The 18,777-nt window shown below is 45.3% G+C and overlaps 1 protein-coding gene across 1 annotated transcript in view; it reads right to left on the bottom strand.

The window, feature by feature from the left end:
* NKIRAS2 (NFKB inhibitor interacting Ras like 2) overlaps positions 1-18,777 on the bottom strand; it is a 122,170-nt gene that overhangs the window by 49,395 nt on the left and 53,998 nt on the right. The window contains exon 2 of the mRNA XM_069634488.1: positions 3,518-3,642. Coding sequence (XP_069490589.1) covers positions 3,518-3,611 — 94 coding nt within the window. The 5' untranslated portion in view covers positions 3,612-3,642. The remainder of the gene's footprint in view (positions 1-3,517; positions 3,643-18,777) is intronic.

The raw sequence follows: 18,777 nt of genomic DNA on the forward strand, positions 1-18,777 counted from the left end.
AGAGGCAGGCAGATTTAGAAAGAGACTGTTGCAGTAGTCAAGCCTAGAGAGAACCAGAGCTCTGGAGACAGTGAGCTTCTGGTGGGAAAGGAGAGGAAGGGAAGAATACCTCTGAGGAGGTGCAGCTGGTTGTGTGACTTCTTAGAGACGTCAGAGATGTGAGGAGAGAAGGAAAGTGTAGAGTCGAAGATGACCCCAAGGTTTTTAGCCTCGCAGGTGGGAGCAGGAAGATGGCCAAGCGAGGCCGGCCAGAGTGCCACGAAAGGGGGGAGCAGGTGTGCTGATGAGCCATGGCAGACAGGCAGTCAGAGATGAGAGAAGAAGAGGTGGCAGAAGGGAGCCTGAAAATGAGTGTCATCCACATAGCACTGAAAGTTGGGGCAGAGAGCAGCAATGTGGTGGGCAAGAAGTGACAGGAATTGGTTGAACAGCCAGGGAGAGAGGTTAGACCCCCTGGGGAACACCACAGGTAGAGATAGAGAGGAGAGGAAGGACCCAAGTTGAACCTGGGAGGGTCGATCAGAGAGGAAGGAGGTCAGCAAAGCCAGGGCCTGATCGGTGATACCCAGGTTATCGAGGAGACTGTTGAGCAGGATGCATGGTTGACCGTGTCAAAGGCAGAAGGGAGATCAATGAAGATGAGGACACAGGGGGTGTTGGAATCAAGGTTGGAGAGCAGGTCTTCACGGATGTTCAGTAGAGCAGTTTCCATGCTTCTGGCAGCTCTGAAGCCAGACGGATGGTCACGGAGACAACCAACAGGTTCAGAGTGAAGATTAACCTGGGAGATGGCCAGCTTTTCCAGGAGTTTGCCCAGGAAGGGGATGATGGAGATTGGACAATAGTTAGCCGGGCAGGAAGGGTTGGCAGAGGGCTTCTTAAGAAGAAGGTGCACAAGGGAGTGCTTCAAGGGGGAGGGGAAGACTCCAGTGGTGAAGGAGTGGTTGCAGAAATCCGCCAGAGCAGGAGCCAGGGTGTCAATGTGGTCCTTGATAGTTCTGGAGGTAGAGGGGTGAACCTGTTTTGATGAGACTTTCATAGATCGGACTTGTCTAGAAACCTCATCTGAGGAGAAAGGGGGAAAGGCAGAGAAGGAGGGAGGAAGGGTGGCCAAAGAAGGGCCGGGGGAAGAGCATGGAATAGAGTGAGGAGGGGGAGACGTAAACAAAGGTTGTCCCTTTACCAAAAAGCCATTGCTCACAGCCCGGTCTCCTAATATCTACCCATCAGTACAATGGCATACTTGTAATTCTGGATGTCCTCATTATCAATCCAGGGCTACACATTCCAGAATATTCAACCAAACAGGACTGGAGCATCATCTCCCAAATGTTACATGGCGGCATGTATGCAGCAGGAGCATGTAATATCAACCGCACAGTTTCACACGCTAAGAACATCTTTGGGATTGTACGCTGGGATAGGATACTCAAATGAACGTGCATACAAAGGGTTGAGTATTTTTGGCAGAATTTCCCAAAAAACGTAACCCAAATTTCGGAAATCAATCAGTGGCTGTAATTTTAGGAAAGGCGTTTCACTTTGGAACAAGCTTCGATGTTTTATAGTAAGCAGTCACATTTTGCCACTGTCATGGCCATTGCGCTTCTAAGATGACGAGGTTCACACACCAATGCTAGTGGCCCATCAATTTTCCCTATGACGTCTGCTTCCGGCCACAAGAAGAGACAGCCTAAAGCAAACAAATATTTGGTGAAAGATGTAATTGCTGTTCCGCTCTGAGAAGCCTCTTTTAATGGGCCATCGCAAGAAGGGGGTGCACCCCTCCAGCCGGGGACTGACTGCTATAAAAGCAGTGAGCAGCGTTTAGGTTTCCCATACAGCTCTAATATCGAGAGTGGTACCCGCCCATGCGTTACTCAGTGCGGTTGCTCCAAAGCCTACAGGGAAGGTACATGGGAGATCATCATAACCTTGCCACGCTAGTTATGCACCAACCCATGACACATGGCAGGTACAGTAACAACTGTGTCCAGACCTAGAGGGGAATCAACTTTGGGGGCAATGGGATTCCTCTTACACAATTTCATGTCTTTCTGGTTGCACTGTGGGAGTAGAGGAGCTTGTCCCCAATTCATATTTCTCAAATCACCCGCTTTTGGCAGGTGTCACACACTGTGTACTCAGATCAGTCTCAAAGCAGGCCCCACACCATTCGTAGATTTCAATGGACTTTGACCTGCCAAAAAAAAAAATCATCCTATTTCACCCACCATGGCTACACAAATGTTTAAGTTATTTCTGTGGGAAGAGCGGGTGCCCGGTGTATAATTACACTGTAGGAATAAGGGTCTAAGGCAAGAGGTCTAGCTCTAATGATTAAACTAGGAACGGTGAGAGGTTTGATCTTAAGAACATTGAGCAAAGTGAGTGGTCTGACTCTGAATGCACTGTGCAGGTGATGGGTCTGTGCCCGATTAGACTGCGACAGGTGGTGGGAATCTCTGAGCACACACTGAGTGGCTATGGCTCGGTGGGTGCAGGGCAGCTTAGCACAGTCAGCACCTTTCAGACAAATTGACTGCAGGGAGCTGCAGCAGGGCTGCCTTGTAATGGGCAGGCCATGGAGAGAGGGCGATGTAGAGCTAGTCTACTCAGTGGAATTTAGAGCAGGGGGACTCGAATCCTAACCGAGGGGAGACGGAGGACAGTGGTGCGGGAAAACGGAGTGGTTCAGCGATGGCAGCGCAAACACATCTGTGAAGTTGGGCGTGGCCTGATGCAGCAGCTTGGGGTGTAGGTTTGGGAAGATGCTAGGCAGTGCCCAACGAGAATAAAGGTGACTCGCGCCTTGATTACTCTGTTGTGGGGAGCCTGTTAACGTCATTGTTGCAGATGGAGAGAATGTGGTTGTCATTTCTATGAATTCAATATATCTATTCGAGTTACAAAAAACAAAGCTTGTAGTGAACGAATATATTAACTAATAACTGAAAAGGAACAGGGGCTAGAGTAATTTATTGTAACTTACAGGGGGTGGCATTGGGAAGTGGGAGTTGAGAGGTGGAATAGATGGAACGAATCTCCCACCGTAATTCAACAAAGAAAAAACAGAACTTAAAAAAAATTCAAATTCGTTTCGCCCAAAATATGGTCACTGGAAACACATGGATCCGACAGGTGATGGGTCTTTCCGAGAATACCAATTGTTTCAGAAAAGAAGGCACATGAATGAAAAAGCAGCAGCTAGGATTATCAGTCAACCGACCTTCCTCCCCTGCCTCCCCATCCCAGCATGCCATGGTTTAGACAGCAAAGGAGGGCAAAAGTTATTGAAACTTTTTGAAACCAATAGTGTATATATAACAAGTACATTTTCAGCTTCTTTAGGCTTCGAGTACATGCTTTTTTAGTTTAGTTCGCCCTGGATTGCACTGAGGGAGTTGGAGGGTCTGTCCCCAATCACAGTGAGGGTGACGAGGGTGCAGTCCCTGAGTTCAAACAGCCTGTGATGGCACTTGAAAAGCATTGTAACCCCTTCAACCCTTCTACTCACCGACCACATGTGCGCCGTACAGCAGCTGCTCCAGGATGGCCGTCTTGCCCACTGAGCCCTGCCCGCACACCACCACCTTACAGCTCTTGCCCATTCTGGCTCCCTTAGGCTCGTTGCAGGAGTTTCTAGGGAACAACAATACATTTCCATGTAACATAAGCAAACATGCATCACTTGAAAAGTTCCATAACTGACATTTTCGACTTTTGGTCTGGATGTTCTATGATAACGGGGCCTACGCTGTTTTGGGTGTCAGTGACATGAGTTCAAATGTACAAGTGATCTTTTGCAAACAACCAGCACAGACAAAAGTACAGCCGAAGAGGCTTCCAGCCCACTCATTGCATCAGAGCATCTTTGTGCGCTGGGCACTCATCTTTTAGTAGTGCCCTTGACAGCCAGGGCATTTCAGCTTGAAATTGAGACATTTAAGTGCTGGTACTCACGATACCTGTACAGCGCATGGCTTATTTTAATGACACTAGAAATACAAAGCATGACCCATCTCTGCACATTCTTTGACTAGTCCACCATTTTGCTGTGCCCTGAAACAATGTGTAGTAAAAAGCGTTGTCAGTAATTCAATGGGGACCATCGCTGGGTCGGAGGCGGGAAAGGTGGTTTTCTTTTTTGTTTTAATTTTTGGTGCCTCAGCAGCCATACATGGGCAATTAAATGATATATGTTTGAGACAATATATTGGACTAAGTAAGGTACTGCATTGCCTGGCATTTCAAGCTGTGTGGATCCTACCACATGCAAACAAGTGTGTTGCAACAGAAAACAAAGAATGTTGCGAGTGCATGCTCCCCGAGGCAGAAGAGAGAATGGTGTGCCATAACAGTATAAAGGGTGTGCTGCAGGGGTAGAGGCCATTTTTGTTTCCAACTGCCAGACCTTATTTACCCAGGCAATGATGCACGTTCTGGGGCATGAATTTGATGGTAATACCTGTCAATGATGTCATGTTAATGGCAATAGCTACTATGTGATGCTGAAACTCGTTATGTGAGGCGATTATCAGAGCAAAAGATGGCAGTACCTAGCCATTCATTACAATAACTGGCAAATAGCTATACAAGGTCTATAAAAAAATGTAAAAAACAAAATTGGTTGATCAATGCTTGTTTTCAGTTAAGGGTGTTTGTTTGCTTGTCGACCTTTTGCTTATTACTTGCCGTGGGTCCCATCGAGGGTCATGCGTGGTCAGATCTTTGCGTTGCTCATGCTAGCGGCACCATAGGTGTGTCTAGGAACTGGTTCCTCATCAGTGCCCATATCCTCAGCAGTGGGAGGAATGAGTTTTGTTTTTGGGGTAGATTCCGAAACTTTTGTGTTCCCCGTTACCTTTGGGGCCTTATGCTTCTCCCTATGAACATGGGGATCCAAAGATGTCTTTTTCTGTTGTTTATCCCCCTCCACTGTGGCTAGAGGAGTGTTTACTGACTTTTTAGGGGCCTCTGGGGGGTCTGACGCATCGCATTGCGTTTCGGAGGCGGGATTCGAAGAAGGATGTCGAATCTCGGGTGTACGGTCAGATACATCCGGGCGGTATCGTCATCCAACGACCGGGCCTCTGGGACGGTTGATCGGGCGACACCTTTTCCAACCGAAGACAGTTGGGCCTTGCCATCAGGCGAACGGGAACGCCCAGAGGACAAAGATTCATTGAACCGCTCTTGTGGTGTCGTCCGGTGCCGATCACTCGACACGCGTTGAGTCACGGTCAGGGATGATGTATTTAGTGGTGTTCGAATGTGTAGCGCTTTTGCCGCCAGGTGTAGTCCCCACAACGTGGCTGCCGGCCAGTCCTTCGGGGTCGGGGGCCTACACACAGGTGTCCGAAGTCACTCCTTTGCCCTTGCTGTCCGATTCGATAGCGTTGCTGCCGCTGAATGTCCCTTCTACGTCCATGGCATCTAGTTGCCTGGCATAGTGGGCCCAGCGATTAGTTGAGCGGCCCTTAAGGGTCTTCGGCTTGAAGAGCTTGCAGGCTCGACAGGTAGCCTCGGGATGGTCTTGTGGGAGACACAGATTGCACGTAAGGTGCTTATCCACCAAGGGTAACTTCCTATTGCATTTAGGGCAGAATTTGAATGGAGTACTCTCCATATGGTACAATATGGCAGCGGGGCAAATATATATATGAAAGGGGGAATAGAGAGCCTATATGACCACCCCCAACTCTCCCTACTGTATAGGGCCGAGGCCAGAGGCCTTCCTAGCCCCGGAGTCCATCATGGCAGTCCTCAACGGTTGATTTCTCCGATCTTCACCAGCGTCGGTGTTCGGTGTACGGTGGAAGGGCGAAAGGAGTATTAAAAGTATTAACGGTAATTGAACTATAAAACGGCTCAGTGCCGAAGGAACTCCCCAACATGCGTCCAACTAGTATGGTGGAAAAAAACAATCTGAGGGACCTACATGCGTGAGGGATCATGGGTACAGGGGACGTCACACTAGGGATAGTGTTATGAGCACGCCCTATTTCGACACCCATTTTCGAGTTTCGAAAACAACAACTGTAATACTCTGCAGTTACCACTAGATGTTGGCCTATGCACAGCATGTGATCTAAACAGATTCCACAAGCCTCAGAAATAAATATATATATATATATATATATATATATATATATATATATATATATATATATATATATATATATATATATATATATATATATATAGTGATGTTTATTTGTAAATTGCAAAGTTTTGTCATGTAGTGACTTTTTAATGAAAAATCTGAAATGTGTAAATGGTAACTCTGGTGGGTGTATTAATTCTTCCCAGGATTTCAGTTTGTGCCTATTAGTAGAGAGGGGTTGGATCTTGGGAAGGAGAAGACTAAAGGTCCCATGAAAATTCAGTGCTAACAAGTTAACACCTCCTGACCTCTATATTCTGGGGGTGGGGGGGACTAAGAGGTTAACCAGATAGGGACAGACGTGCCTAAACAGCATCTGGGTGAAATACTGAAGAAAGGGGGCCAAATTTTACCTTGCCAGGACAGCTGCTTAAAAAAAATTAAAAATATCTTCAGGGAGACTTGCCTAAACACCACCTGGCTGAATCCTGACACTACTGCCGAAGACTACCTGGGTTGGACAGGACTAAAGATTATTACAGGATTATTTGTACCTGGGAGACATAAATTGGAAAATACTGGAGCTGACTGGGCCCTAGGATTAAGGAGAGCCAATTGAGAGAAGTATGCTGGTGGCTATCTTTGAAGTGCCTGACCAGACCCCTGTGCTTCCCCAACTGAGGAGCCCTACTGACTTTCCTGAGCAGCAAAAAAATTATTTTCCAATGTAGGTAGCTTAACCGAAACAAAACCAAGTGTCTTGGGGATCTGCTTGCCTTAATATCTTTCACATAATAGTGGGTGGGGGCAACTGAGTAGACTCTTGGCATATTTTACAGAATAATCATTTAATTAACTCCCATATGGATTGATGCAAGGGGAGTTCGAAACCTTTGTAGAGGAGCAGGTAAATTTGCCAGTTCCCGCTACCTCACTGCCATCATATTGGAACAGTCGAAGAAAAGCCATAGATGGGATCCCCCGCATCATTCCTATACCGCATCGAGTGTATAAGAAACGTAATGCACTCAGACAGCGATACAGAATGTACCCTCGCACTGACAGTGTGGAAGGATGTTGCATGGAAGAAACCTACATGGAAGGATATTACTTGGCAAGATATCAGAATGCATCAATAAATATTATGGACAGACGTTAAAATGAAATCTGACGAGGACCAAGTGGTGTCATGAATAAGATAAATGAACCTATGTTGAATAATATGAAAATATTAAGTAACAATGTAACTGAAGCACTGAGAGTAACATGTACCTAAAGATAAAGTAATCATGGATCTAAAGAAGATGAAGTAACTTACTGACCAATAACTGTAAATACGCAGTAACGCAAGGTAGAAAGACAACATATAGAAGCTTGCTACAGAGGAATATATAACGTGGCAATTACAGCCATATTAGGAAAATGGACGCTGGCTCACGTTGAATATAACCAAGCTACCTCAGAGACAGGCCGAGGCTGTAAAAATCAGGAGACGTATGAAAACAGTTTTGTGTGCAGAGCCAACGAAGAGTCAAGGTTAGCCTCGAGTTAACAATGCTATTTTCAAAGGATAAGCACAGAGCACAAAGGGAGTATATGGATAAGCTCTTAATGTGGGACAGTCTTCAATAGATGGAATACGAAAAACATTTGTGAAAGCCAAACTGCTGGTCAATTAATAGTGTATAAATATCATGAGATAGGGTGAGCAAGTCTCTGGAGGCCAAGAGGAGTAACACCACCTCGCATAAATTTAATCAAATAGCAGTAATGGAAGGACTAAATGGACACATTTGTGGTCTCTTCACCTGTGACACAGAAGTCAAAAACAAAGACTATTCATTAGAACCTTAAGCTAAGATAGGGAAGTGCTCACACTCCCCTGAATGTTCCAGGACAGTGAGCAGGCACACAGCCAACTACAAAAGGAAGAATGTGGCTGATAGCCTGCCGATGAGAGATCATGATGTTCACTAGCTTGGAAGATGGAACACTCAAGTGCCCGTTGATGTCAGTCTTGTAGCGAGATTAAACTGGGAGGGGCAACAGCAGTGCCTTTACTGGTGTGTAAAGCATACAAATCTGCACAGTTGGCAGGATAGTTTGGAACTTGTTTGGTTTTTAATGGCTGGAGAGAGTTGGTTCTCTGTGAGCCAGTTTTTAAACCTATTGACAGCCCATTCAGTCGTGAGGTGAATTTTAGCCTCAGTCCTTTGAACTTCAAAGTGGGTTAAGGTGGTTGCAGGTATGGAACAATGCCTTTTGTGGGCAGTTCACAGGTATTACTTGGACTAAGGAAAGCAGATGTCCCCCTAATGTCCAAGTTGACCTTCCTCCAGAAAAATAATTAGTCTTCCAAAGGTATCAAAGTTTAAAAGAAATGCTATTACAGAGGAGTTCAAATAGAGCTGGTGCAGCAGTGTCACTTGCTTTCATTAAAGAGGATGTACATTGGAATTTCGACTAGAGAAAATATTGCAAATGTTTTCTTTTTTTTGTTTAAATTGCGGATCGGGGGACCCCCCTTCCCAAATATTTCCTGTACCCCACCCCTTTATTTTAAAAATAAATGTGCCCACGAATTTAGAAATATTCACAAAAAACATGCGATCATTTCTCCATACGTTATTTTTCTGATTAAGTTTTTTACGGATACCCATTAAAGAGAGTATGATGAGGCAAAGGTGTTAAAACCTTGAAAGGTTGAGGATGTTGCTTATACCAAATGGAGAGCATATAGAGAGCAAGTAGAATAAAATAATGAGGTTGTCCTAAAATAGTGGTACATAATGAAGGTGCAGGATGCAGAAGTCTACTTATATCTGGGTTACAGGCAATTAATTAGTTGTACATTGGAGCAGTGCGTGCACTGTGGAATGTTCGGACTCAAGAAAAGGACCTTTCATGTTGTGGGGGTGGCGAGCATTAATGTGAAGCAGTAAGCGGTTTCACTGAAGGGTTTCAATTACTAAAAATGATGATGCAGCAGTGTGAATAGGCATTCATAGGCATCAGGGGAGCATGTATATATTTTATTAAAGCAAGGGGGGAGTGGACATGTGCAAGTAAATGAAGATGATGTTCCGGCTAAAGGAGAGTCGTGAGGAAGAAGGGGTCCAGCAGGACATGTTAAGCACACAAGGAGAAAAGACTGTGGATTATCACACAGTTGCAGGCTCATATGTCCATGAATGGAAATAAGTATTTCCAGTACCTGCTTGTGAGCAAGAAGGTGTGCAGTTGAATGGTCAGAGGGTCGAGGTGTGGCACTCCAGTGGAGACTCGTCCTGGGGTACCACCTCCAAATACAGGTGATGGCTGGGCAAAGGGCGCAGCTGTCTGTATGAAATGGGGGCTGCTAGTTACAGGTCCCACTTGCGTTCCCGGCCTTCGGATTGGCCAGCTCTCTCCCCTGCAGGTGCTAATATACAATGCAGTCAAAAGTGTAGAGCAAATTGAGCTCTGGAGGCTTACACCAGTGTATGGTATTCAAGTGAAAGATACAAACATGGCCATCGTGACCCCCACCCGACTTGCAGCCCGAAGGCAGAGAAATGAGAGATGCATGTGACTCTTAGCCCCTTGATCGCCATCAGTGATTATTCAGAGATGTGAGAAACGCTATTCGCTCAGACAACCATTCAAACCGTACCTGACTGACAATATGGAAGCGATACAGTTGTCATCGATCGAACAAGTCGACTGACTATAACCTCGAGAAGCTGATGACTTCACTACTGACATCCTGATGTAGATGCGTTAGACATGAAGCATCTAGGCATCCATGCATGAAGCTACGAAGGCATTTCAGTTTATTGCAAACAGACACAAAACAAATGCTTTTATGGACTGACATATATATATATATATCCAATCTAGAAACAGCAAGATGCTAATACGTACAATTAGCTTGCTCATGCTCAATTGCGACTTACATGGACGGCCATAAGAACAAAGATAGAAGCCATAGGTGGATTGAAGTGAATGCAGAAAGCAAGACGAATTTCAAATACATAGAGAAGCTGACAGCCTGATTCAGCTAAAGGCAGACAGACCGAGCTCCCATCACAGAGACAGTGCACATCCTAGCCAAGGACGAGCGGAGACGGACGGTTTCCAGTTTACCAAGGCGATTAGACACCTGCAAGGAATATAGCCTAAAATCCTCATAATTACAAGGAGAGCTCCATTTTGTGGTCCATACACACTTGACCTGGAAGAACAGAACAATGCCTATTCACTCGAGGCAGATGGAGGAAAGCTGTTACCATCGAAACAGAGCTATCTGTCCAAGGTTGAAAAGCCCTGTCCCGCCCAATCCATAGCTACCTTTCACGTTAAGCACACTATTTTGCAGCAGCCAATAATTTTCTGGTTAACCTGCAACTTTGTAATTGTAACATTTAGAGGTGGTTTTAGGAGGACCCACCAGATATGGTGATCCAATAACCAAACTAGCATATATGGTTGTCCTTGACTAAGCAATCCCCATACCAATAGGTTTTTTGGGACGTAACTTGTTTTAGGACATCACTAGCCTTTATAACAGTGTAACCCACGTTTGGAGGATGAGAGCTTTCGGAGCAGGATGCTGTTCTACTGTGATCCCTGTCATTTAGATTGATAATAAGGACAGTAAATTTTGCCCTTTGGTTGAGTCTTCTTTCTTGACGCAGGGATTTTGTTGGGGCCTAAGTACCCTATTCTGGGTGACTGCTAACAGGACCGAGCCCCAAGACCACGCTTGGGAATAATTGAAGAGGTCGTCAGGAGCCTGCTTGGAGAAAATCCTGCCGGCTCCCTGTGGGATGCCAAGCAGACTGGACAGCAGAGTGGCAGATTCTGGGAGAGTATAGACTCAACTATACGGCAAATATAAAGGAAGGGAAAATCTTGCTTAGTGTTGTGTTTTCTGGCTTCTGTGAAGGTTACTCACTTTTTAGGCAGTCAGCTTAGTCTACTAATAACAAATATTTAAAAAATACTATAAAAAGGTTACCTGTGACCTGTGCGTTACCTTGCTTTATGGAAGAAAAATATTCTTTTTAAAAAAAAGGATAGATGCGAGTTAGGCAAATTAGCTTGATTCATGGATGAATATGTATGGTTACCTGTGTCTATGGATTAGCAGAAAACGCTAGCAGAAGGTGGTTTCTTCATTTATATCATTATTCCTATATGCGTATGTATATAAGAAGGACCACATGATTTTTTGGGATACCCTGTGTCTAGATGAGGCAGGAAGACGCTGAGTGTTATGTCATGTTTGTTATTGTGTTTATGTCATCAAAAGAGAGGACATAGATTGAAGTATTAGGGGGTTTTCTTTGGAGGGTTTGTGACGTTACATTGGAGGTTGTTGAATAGGACTTGAAATGCTTGGAAGGTGGTGGATTTCATTTTGTTGGACTAATGTTTGAACTGATTCGAAGCACATGAATGAATTTGCGGTTTGTGCCTTAAGCACAGAAAACGCAGCGTGGGCAATGCGCAGAGAATGCGAGCCAGAGATGCTTTTGAAACGATTCTTTGGATTGCTATGGTTTTGTGAATTTGGTCGAAAAGTGATGTTAATTGTGTGAACTGTGAATTGGCAAAGGTATTCAAACGTGTCGAAATGCCAATTTGAGGTCAAGAAAGTATCGACGATTGACAAACGTGTCATCATGCGGGATACACCCATTCAACATTTATGCAAGTCCCATCCATAATATCAAGACAAAATACGCAAGTATAGCAAGGAATGGACTTGCGATACAGAGGGCAAAACGGCAAAGACATGGCCTAAAGATGGCAGCTTGTCCAAATGTGTGCAGCAACAGGACCACGTATTTACATGCCGCCTATAAGGGAAAGAAATTAAGTCATCATATGGCAATATTAGACCTATGGAAAAAGTTTCAGGACGAGGAAGGGGACCCACCCCAAAAGCAATGGATGGTGAGCCAACACGATACAGGAGGTGAATTGCCCACGGTTCCCCCTCCTCCCCAAACTGCAGACGCAGGTTTGACAGCAGAAAGTCAGGGATTTTACCACTTAAGAGTTGAAAGCAGCGGCAGGATACACCAATCCTATTTTTTGCATCACCTACATACAGCAGCGAAGACACACATAGCAGCACAAAGCAGATGAATAAAAAAGCAGAAGTTATCAGTGGCAAGCATAAGGAGCGAAGCAACTTGATGGTGAAATTGAGAAAAAACAATGAGGGACGGACAGGACCCTATGATCCCTCATAGTGGGGATCATGAGGCGATACTCCCGGCAAATGAATGGATAGGTGGACAGATACTGCTTAAACTGAACGGGAGGACTACAAGCAAGCTAGGACATACAGGAGAGGAAGCACCAAATCATAAAGATGGAGAGGTAGAAGCTAAAGAATGGGAAGAGATAATGGAGGACGTACAGAGAAGAGAAAGGGAAGAGAAGGAGGAATACAACAAGTTGAGAAGAGAACAAGCAGAAGTGAGTGAAAGAGAAGACAGAGGAAAAGGTAGAGGGAGCTAGAGTAGACGCCAATGAGAAAGGCAGAAGAAGTGAAAGACTGCTTCAAATAAAGAAGGAAAAGAGAAGTTTGGAAATCGAGCAACTTCGTTAAAGAGCGCTGGCGCATAGAAGAGGAAGATCGGAGACGTGAGCGGGAGAGAGACAAAAGGAAAGAGACATTCTAAGAAGCAGTGGATACTAAGACAGACTTGGCACGTCAAAAACGTCGATGAGGGAGAGGGGATACAAAGAAGAATAGGGGAACGTTATAGGAGCAGAAGAAACAGTTTAGTTGCCCCAAAGGTTAGCATTAGTGCAGTAGGGTCCTCGTTGAGGGGGAAACATGATTTTCCAGATAAAGCGAAGGGGAAACAACAGGAGAAACCGATGTTAAGGAGGCTCAGCTTTGAGGATGAAATAGAAGCAGACAGTGACGATAGTATTGGGATTATGGGGTCAGATGAAGATCGACAGGAAAGTGATGATGAGAGGGAGAGACCTTACCATTGCTCCGGGGAAGTACACCCTGACAGAGACACAGTGTGGGGAGAAGGGGAAGAGACAAGGGAAAACCCTGAGGGACAACTGGGGCATCCTAGGGACATGTCGCATAGCATGGACGAAATTACTCCATATGCGCAAAAGCTTAGAGCCCTATCAGGACGGAACAGGCAGAGATGAAAAAGGCATTTACAGTCACTAAAGACATGGGGAGACATGACGGGGAGATGAGACTGACACCATTTCTTTTACTAGAGAAGGGTGGTGGATGACTACAATGTATACTGTGGCAACAGATGGATAAGGATAATTTGAGGTGCAAGTTACCCTCATTGACTGCAAGGGGTGGGAAATGGATTTATGAAATGGACAAATTAACGGCAGGGGTGACACTGGCTGTGGGCGACATGAAGATTCTACTCTCAGCCATTCTTGGGGGGTAGCAGATATTTGGAAAATAGCAAGATGTCCGGGAGTGATAGCACAGAACACAGCGCATGATGGTGCACCGTTCAATTAGTGCCAAGCAGCGTATGGCAAGCTCTAAGGGTACAGTACCTGGACACATCTGACAAACATGATCATTGCACGCAAAATGCTTGAGGACGAAGACCCACTCCAATAAATACAGGAGATTCATGAACAATGGTGTTTTGAGACGAGAGAACCATGGGATATAACAGTGGGCTTATTTTATCACATATTATGCTAAGGTTTGCCAGAACAGGTACAGAAGCAGCTGCAGAAATTAGTGGGGATGGAAGGTAAACCATGGTCAGAGATCCAGCTAACTATAGTGCACTATTGTGGGTTAATGCAGGAGAATGTGAGAAAGAAGCATGAGGAGAGGAAGCAGGAAGAAGCGAAGTTATTGCAGAAAAAAACGATCAAAGTACACAATAGAAGGGGCTATGTTGACGAGCGGAAAGGGAGTAGTTCCTGCAAAATCGACCGCAGACAGTAGAAGGCTTCATAGGAAGGGACGATGCAAATCACTGGCCAAGGGGACAAGGACATGTGCCCCGGGGAAGAGGGTTTGGATACCGGTTACAACAGTCTGGAGATGGATTTAATGGGGTATGGCCAAGATCAATGGGGGGCAGGGGGGTTCCAATACAATGCTGGCTATGCAGAAGGATAGGTCACATTGCAAATGTGGAGAAACAGGGGCGGAATGCAAAATAATGGGGGAATGCCACATAAGCCAACATATCAGACAGAACAAACCGACCATTATGCTCAAGATCACACACGCACGAGCAGACATACGCGCCACAACCTGTGCAAACACAGATCATGCAAATGCAGCCATTTCTGCCCATGACACATGCACCACAAGCACAGGAACATGCACAGCCACCTCAACCAGCACAGCAAGCACTGATACAGCAGAACATTGTACCCACGACACACACAGACTCCCCGATGCAGGCTCCCGTACAGAAGCAGGGGGGGTGGGAACGCCTGTAGAGGGTACCAATCCTTTTACTTGGACAGGAATGTCATATCCACAATAGGACAGCCCACAGACAAACCGAATGTGTTCGATCCTATCCGTCACACCCAACCCGTACGAGGTGTACGAGGCGATTGGATACAGGGCTGACTCGATCCGGTATTGGGGAGGGGAGATACCCAATGTCAGGCATTGCCATGTATGCAGAGGGTTTCTCTGAGGCTACAGATTTGGTTCCTGTTACTTACAAACTTCCGATTTCCATAGGAGAACATGACCTGACTATGCCATTGATATATTCCCGACAGACACCAGTAAACATAATGGGTAGGGACATGATGAGCTGACTTAACGTGACAATTTCAGTCACTGTTCAGGGGATAGTGTGCTATACTCCAGGAATTCACTGCATGAACGTGAGGGGACTTATCCAGGCATATTGCGGGCAGACTGTACAGAAGGGGGTGCCAGCGAATCTCAAGCTTTTCCAATATGGAGTGGAAGTGCTGATAGCATGGGATCCACAGATACAAGGCAAACTGCTACTTCTACCCAACGGGTTTTTGTTCAGACAAGAGGTTTCCCCTAGATGAGAGGGAAGGACAGGTGTTGTCAATAGAACTGGAGGCGGTTAGAGTGAGGGATGAAAGTAGTATTGTATGGGACAGGATGAGCATAGAGGACAGTAATAGTGATAGAGGGGGAAGGGCCCAGGCTCACTGACTTGGCAGACAAGGGACTATTTCAAGACGATGGTTCAGATCACAAGACAGTGTTTCTCATGAGCATCACTCATTGGGCGAGTACACATTATAGAGAAGTACGACAGAGAATGGTTTTGCTGAAAAAAGGCACTACCACCATTTCTCGAGGAAGACCTGGTGCGAGTAACCAGTGTTATATGGACTAGCAGTCCATAGGACATCAGCTTGTTAAAAGGGATAGGGCTTGTCAAAATAAAACTCAAGCCAGGGGCTATTTTACCAAGGGCAAGGCAATATACCCCATCCAGAGAGGCAGACAAAGGCATTTATGATACGATTGCCACTTTAGTAAAGCAAGACATTCTAGTCCATTCAGAGTGGAGAGATGCAGTAATTCTTGGGCCTCTGCAATTATCGCAGAGCCTGGGTGTTTGACTACAGCACATACACAAGACTCCTATTAAGCGGGCTTCGTGAGGCACAAAGGGGGGATGGTAATATATCATGGACACACGAAATGACTGAAGCATTTGAGGAGCTGAAGAAGGCAATATGTACAGCTCCAGTGCTAACGATTCCCAATTACAAGGACAAATTCTCACACTACAATGAAATAGTAATGACTGCGGTACTCGCACAGAAGACAACCTTAGGACACAAGCCAATGGCCTACTATAGTGGATGTTTAGACCCAGTGAGGAGAGGACATTACCCGTGCTATCAACCTATCAAGTCCCAGCGCTGAAATCCAGTTCACCCAGCCGTTCTTTACTAACAACTACTAAGCAGACCAGACCGGGGGAAAGGGGAAGTGGATAAAGTAACAAAGGATCAGGTCTCCTCCGATAACCTCCGGAACCAGGATCTCTCAGCATTCAGGAAACCTGCAATAAATACATCTAAGGTTAAACATCTTCAAACACTTAACACTTCACTCTAATTTATATTTCTTCTCTATAGGATTACCCGACTACCTCTGCCCCAAGCCTGGAGGCAACCCATGGAAATGGAATGTGAATATTTTGGGTAACTAACTCTGCTCTCTGCTGCTGTTCTTATTCTTTGATGCTTTCGTTTGGATTCACTAACCTTGGTCACTTAACTAGAAAAAGTATTCTTAGAGTTCTTACATTGAGTCACACGGGAACTGAACTTAGTTTGAATTCTTTAACCTTGGTCACATTTACTTCAAAACTGTTTTCTCAGGATTCATACATCGAGTCTCTTAACTTTTCACAGTCAAGATCAGACTGATTACTCTGCGCTTTAATTTTCTTTGAATTATATTTATTCCTCATTGTCACCTTCTCGACGGCTTCCTCGTGCGAGAAAAAACAAAAAAAAGAAATCAAAATGTAACCAGTGCTATTGTCTGCACTGCGTTTTACTGCTGTGCATCTTTTGAAACGGACATAAGGTTCCGTCTCCTCTCAAACGCCCTTGACGCCTTTGCCTGCCTCAGTGAATTCATGCTGTGCAGCTTGTAGTATCATGGCGAACACCCAACGTGCTTCCTAGTCAGTTTCAACTTTACGCCAGGACACGCATTAGATTAGGGTCCTTTCCTCGATTGCGTCCAAATAGCTTCTCATGTTCACAACGAAACAGCAGCCAAACTAGTTACATGTGTTTTCTACAATCGCGCGCAAGGCCTTCACAATGCAAATACCTCCCACAGCAGTGTATGGAGCGCACGCTTAAGCAAACCCATGTTACTTCTTTTAAGAAAACATTGTCCCTAATCCAATCTTTACACAGATGTTTGTTCTTAAACAAATTCAATCTTTAACTTTCAGTATTTTTTCTGTAGGCAATTCCTTAGATTAACTATGGATGTCACTTTCCATTACATGTGATATTTTAAATGCATTTTCTAGTTACAATCACTGTCACTTATCTGAGTGTTGTTTCTCAGGCTCTCTTTGGTAGTTGAATTCTTGAAACCTTTTTCTGACTTCAGTGAACTTCAGTTTCTTCTAATATTTTCTTTGGAACTCCATGTCATGTGGCTGTGACCTTTCTTGAGCTTTACTTGAATGAAAGGCAGTTTAGAACCTCTCCAGAGATTCCAAACTACCTCACAATAGTCTCTGGCGCAATCATTCCAGTGCACTGAATTCTCCATCTTGAGTTGGGACAATTGTTGCAGGCTGACAACATAGTTAAGGAGAAGAACATTCTAAGCCAACTCCACCTCACAGGAAATTAAACTAAAAGCTAATAACTACCTAGAACCACCAAACTCGTCCCAAGCCTAAAGTCTCCTTGTAGCTGGGAACCTGACAAGCGTTGGCTGCTGCCGCAGTAGAAAGTCGGCAAGTATCACAATGGGGTGAAGCACCACACATTATGTGGAGAATGCGCTCTTTGCGTTCCTCAAAAATCCCAAAGCACGTTGACTACACAGAGAGCATCTGGATACAAAGCGAGTATCTCGCATCCAGCGATAAAGGCTGTGAGATGCAGAATTGTAAACCCAGCAACATTTATAGCTGAACCAGTGGAGGAAGTAGACTATGTGCACGACTGTACTATGTACAGGGAACACTATGACGAAATCCCTCAAGTGGGGGAGAATGCCCTTGAGTGGGCAGTAATACATTTTATTGATGGGTCATCAACTATACGACGGGAGAAAGGCATACTGGGACAGCAGTGGTGACAGTGAAATTAGAAAGGACAGCCAAGTAGTAGCAATCGCGAGATTACCTTCACATCGCAGGCAGCAGAATTAGTGGCTCCTATAATGGAGAAGAATGCAAGGACAAGGAGGTTACAGTGTATTCCGATTCGGCCTACGTGACGTCTACAGTACATGCTGGACTGTCACCATGGCAGAGGAAGGGCGGCCGGCGTGCTGACGGCATTCATAGATGCGCTACAGCTCCCATCAGCCATAGCGGTCGTGAAGTGCCAAGCAAACACGAAGGGGGAGGACTAAGTCTCCCGTAGAGGCAGGAGTGAAGCGCGCAGCACATTTCACAGAAATAAATGAGTTTGACACCCCATCTAATACACGTTACGCAAACCATGTACTGAAGGAAGGGTATAGCTCATTACCTGCCACACAAATAATGGAATTTCAAGGAACGGCACCAGTAGAGTAAAAGGAGCTAAGTGCACTGAGGGGTTGTTCAATATCCTCTATGGAAGCATTATGGCGATTCCAGTAGCATTGTTGCAGATTGCACTCCCACGAGAGCACTGACAGACGCCCATAGTTCTGCTGTTGTCGAAGGTGATGAACTGCATGATTACCTCGCTTCGATTACGGCTAGTGCCTCTTATCTCTCCACAGCTACAGTCCCAGTGGGAGAGGTCGAAGAAGGTTGAAAAAGACAACACACCGGAAACGAACAACAAGCTACTCAAGAAGACAACTTTATCCAGGAGACTGCGTGCTTAAGAACATTTGTTAGGCCTTGGTTCAAACCGATGTTTGAGGGACCCTTTTCTGTAGAGCATGATACTGATCGCACGTGAAATGAAGTGGCAAGAAAGCCTGGAACTACATTGGA

This window comes from Ambystoma mexicanum, chromosome 13 (genome assembly GCF_040938575.1).
Source record: "Ambystoma mexicanum isolate Mex_15411 chromosome 13, UKY_AmexF1_1, whole genome shotgun sequence".
NCBI lineage: Eukaryota > Metazoa > Chordata > Amphibia > Caudata > Ambystomatidae > Ambystoma > Ambystoma mexicanum.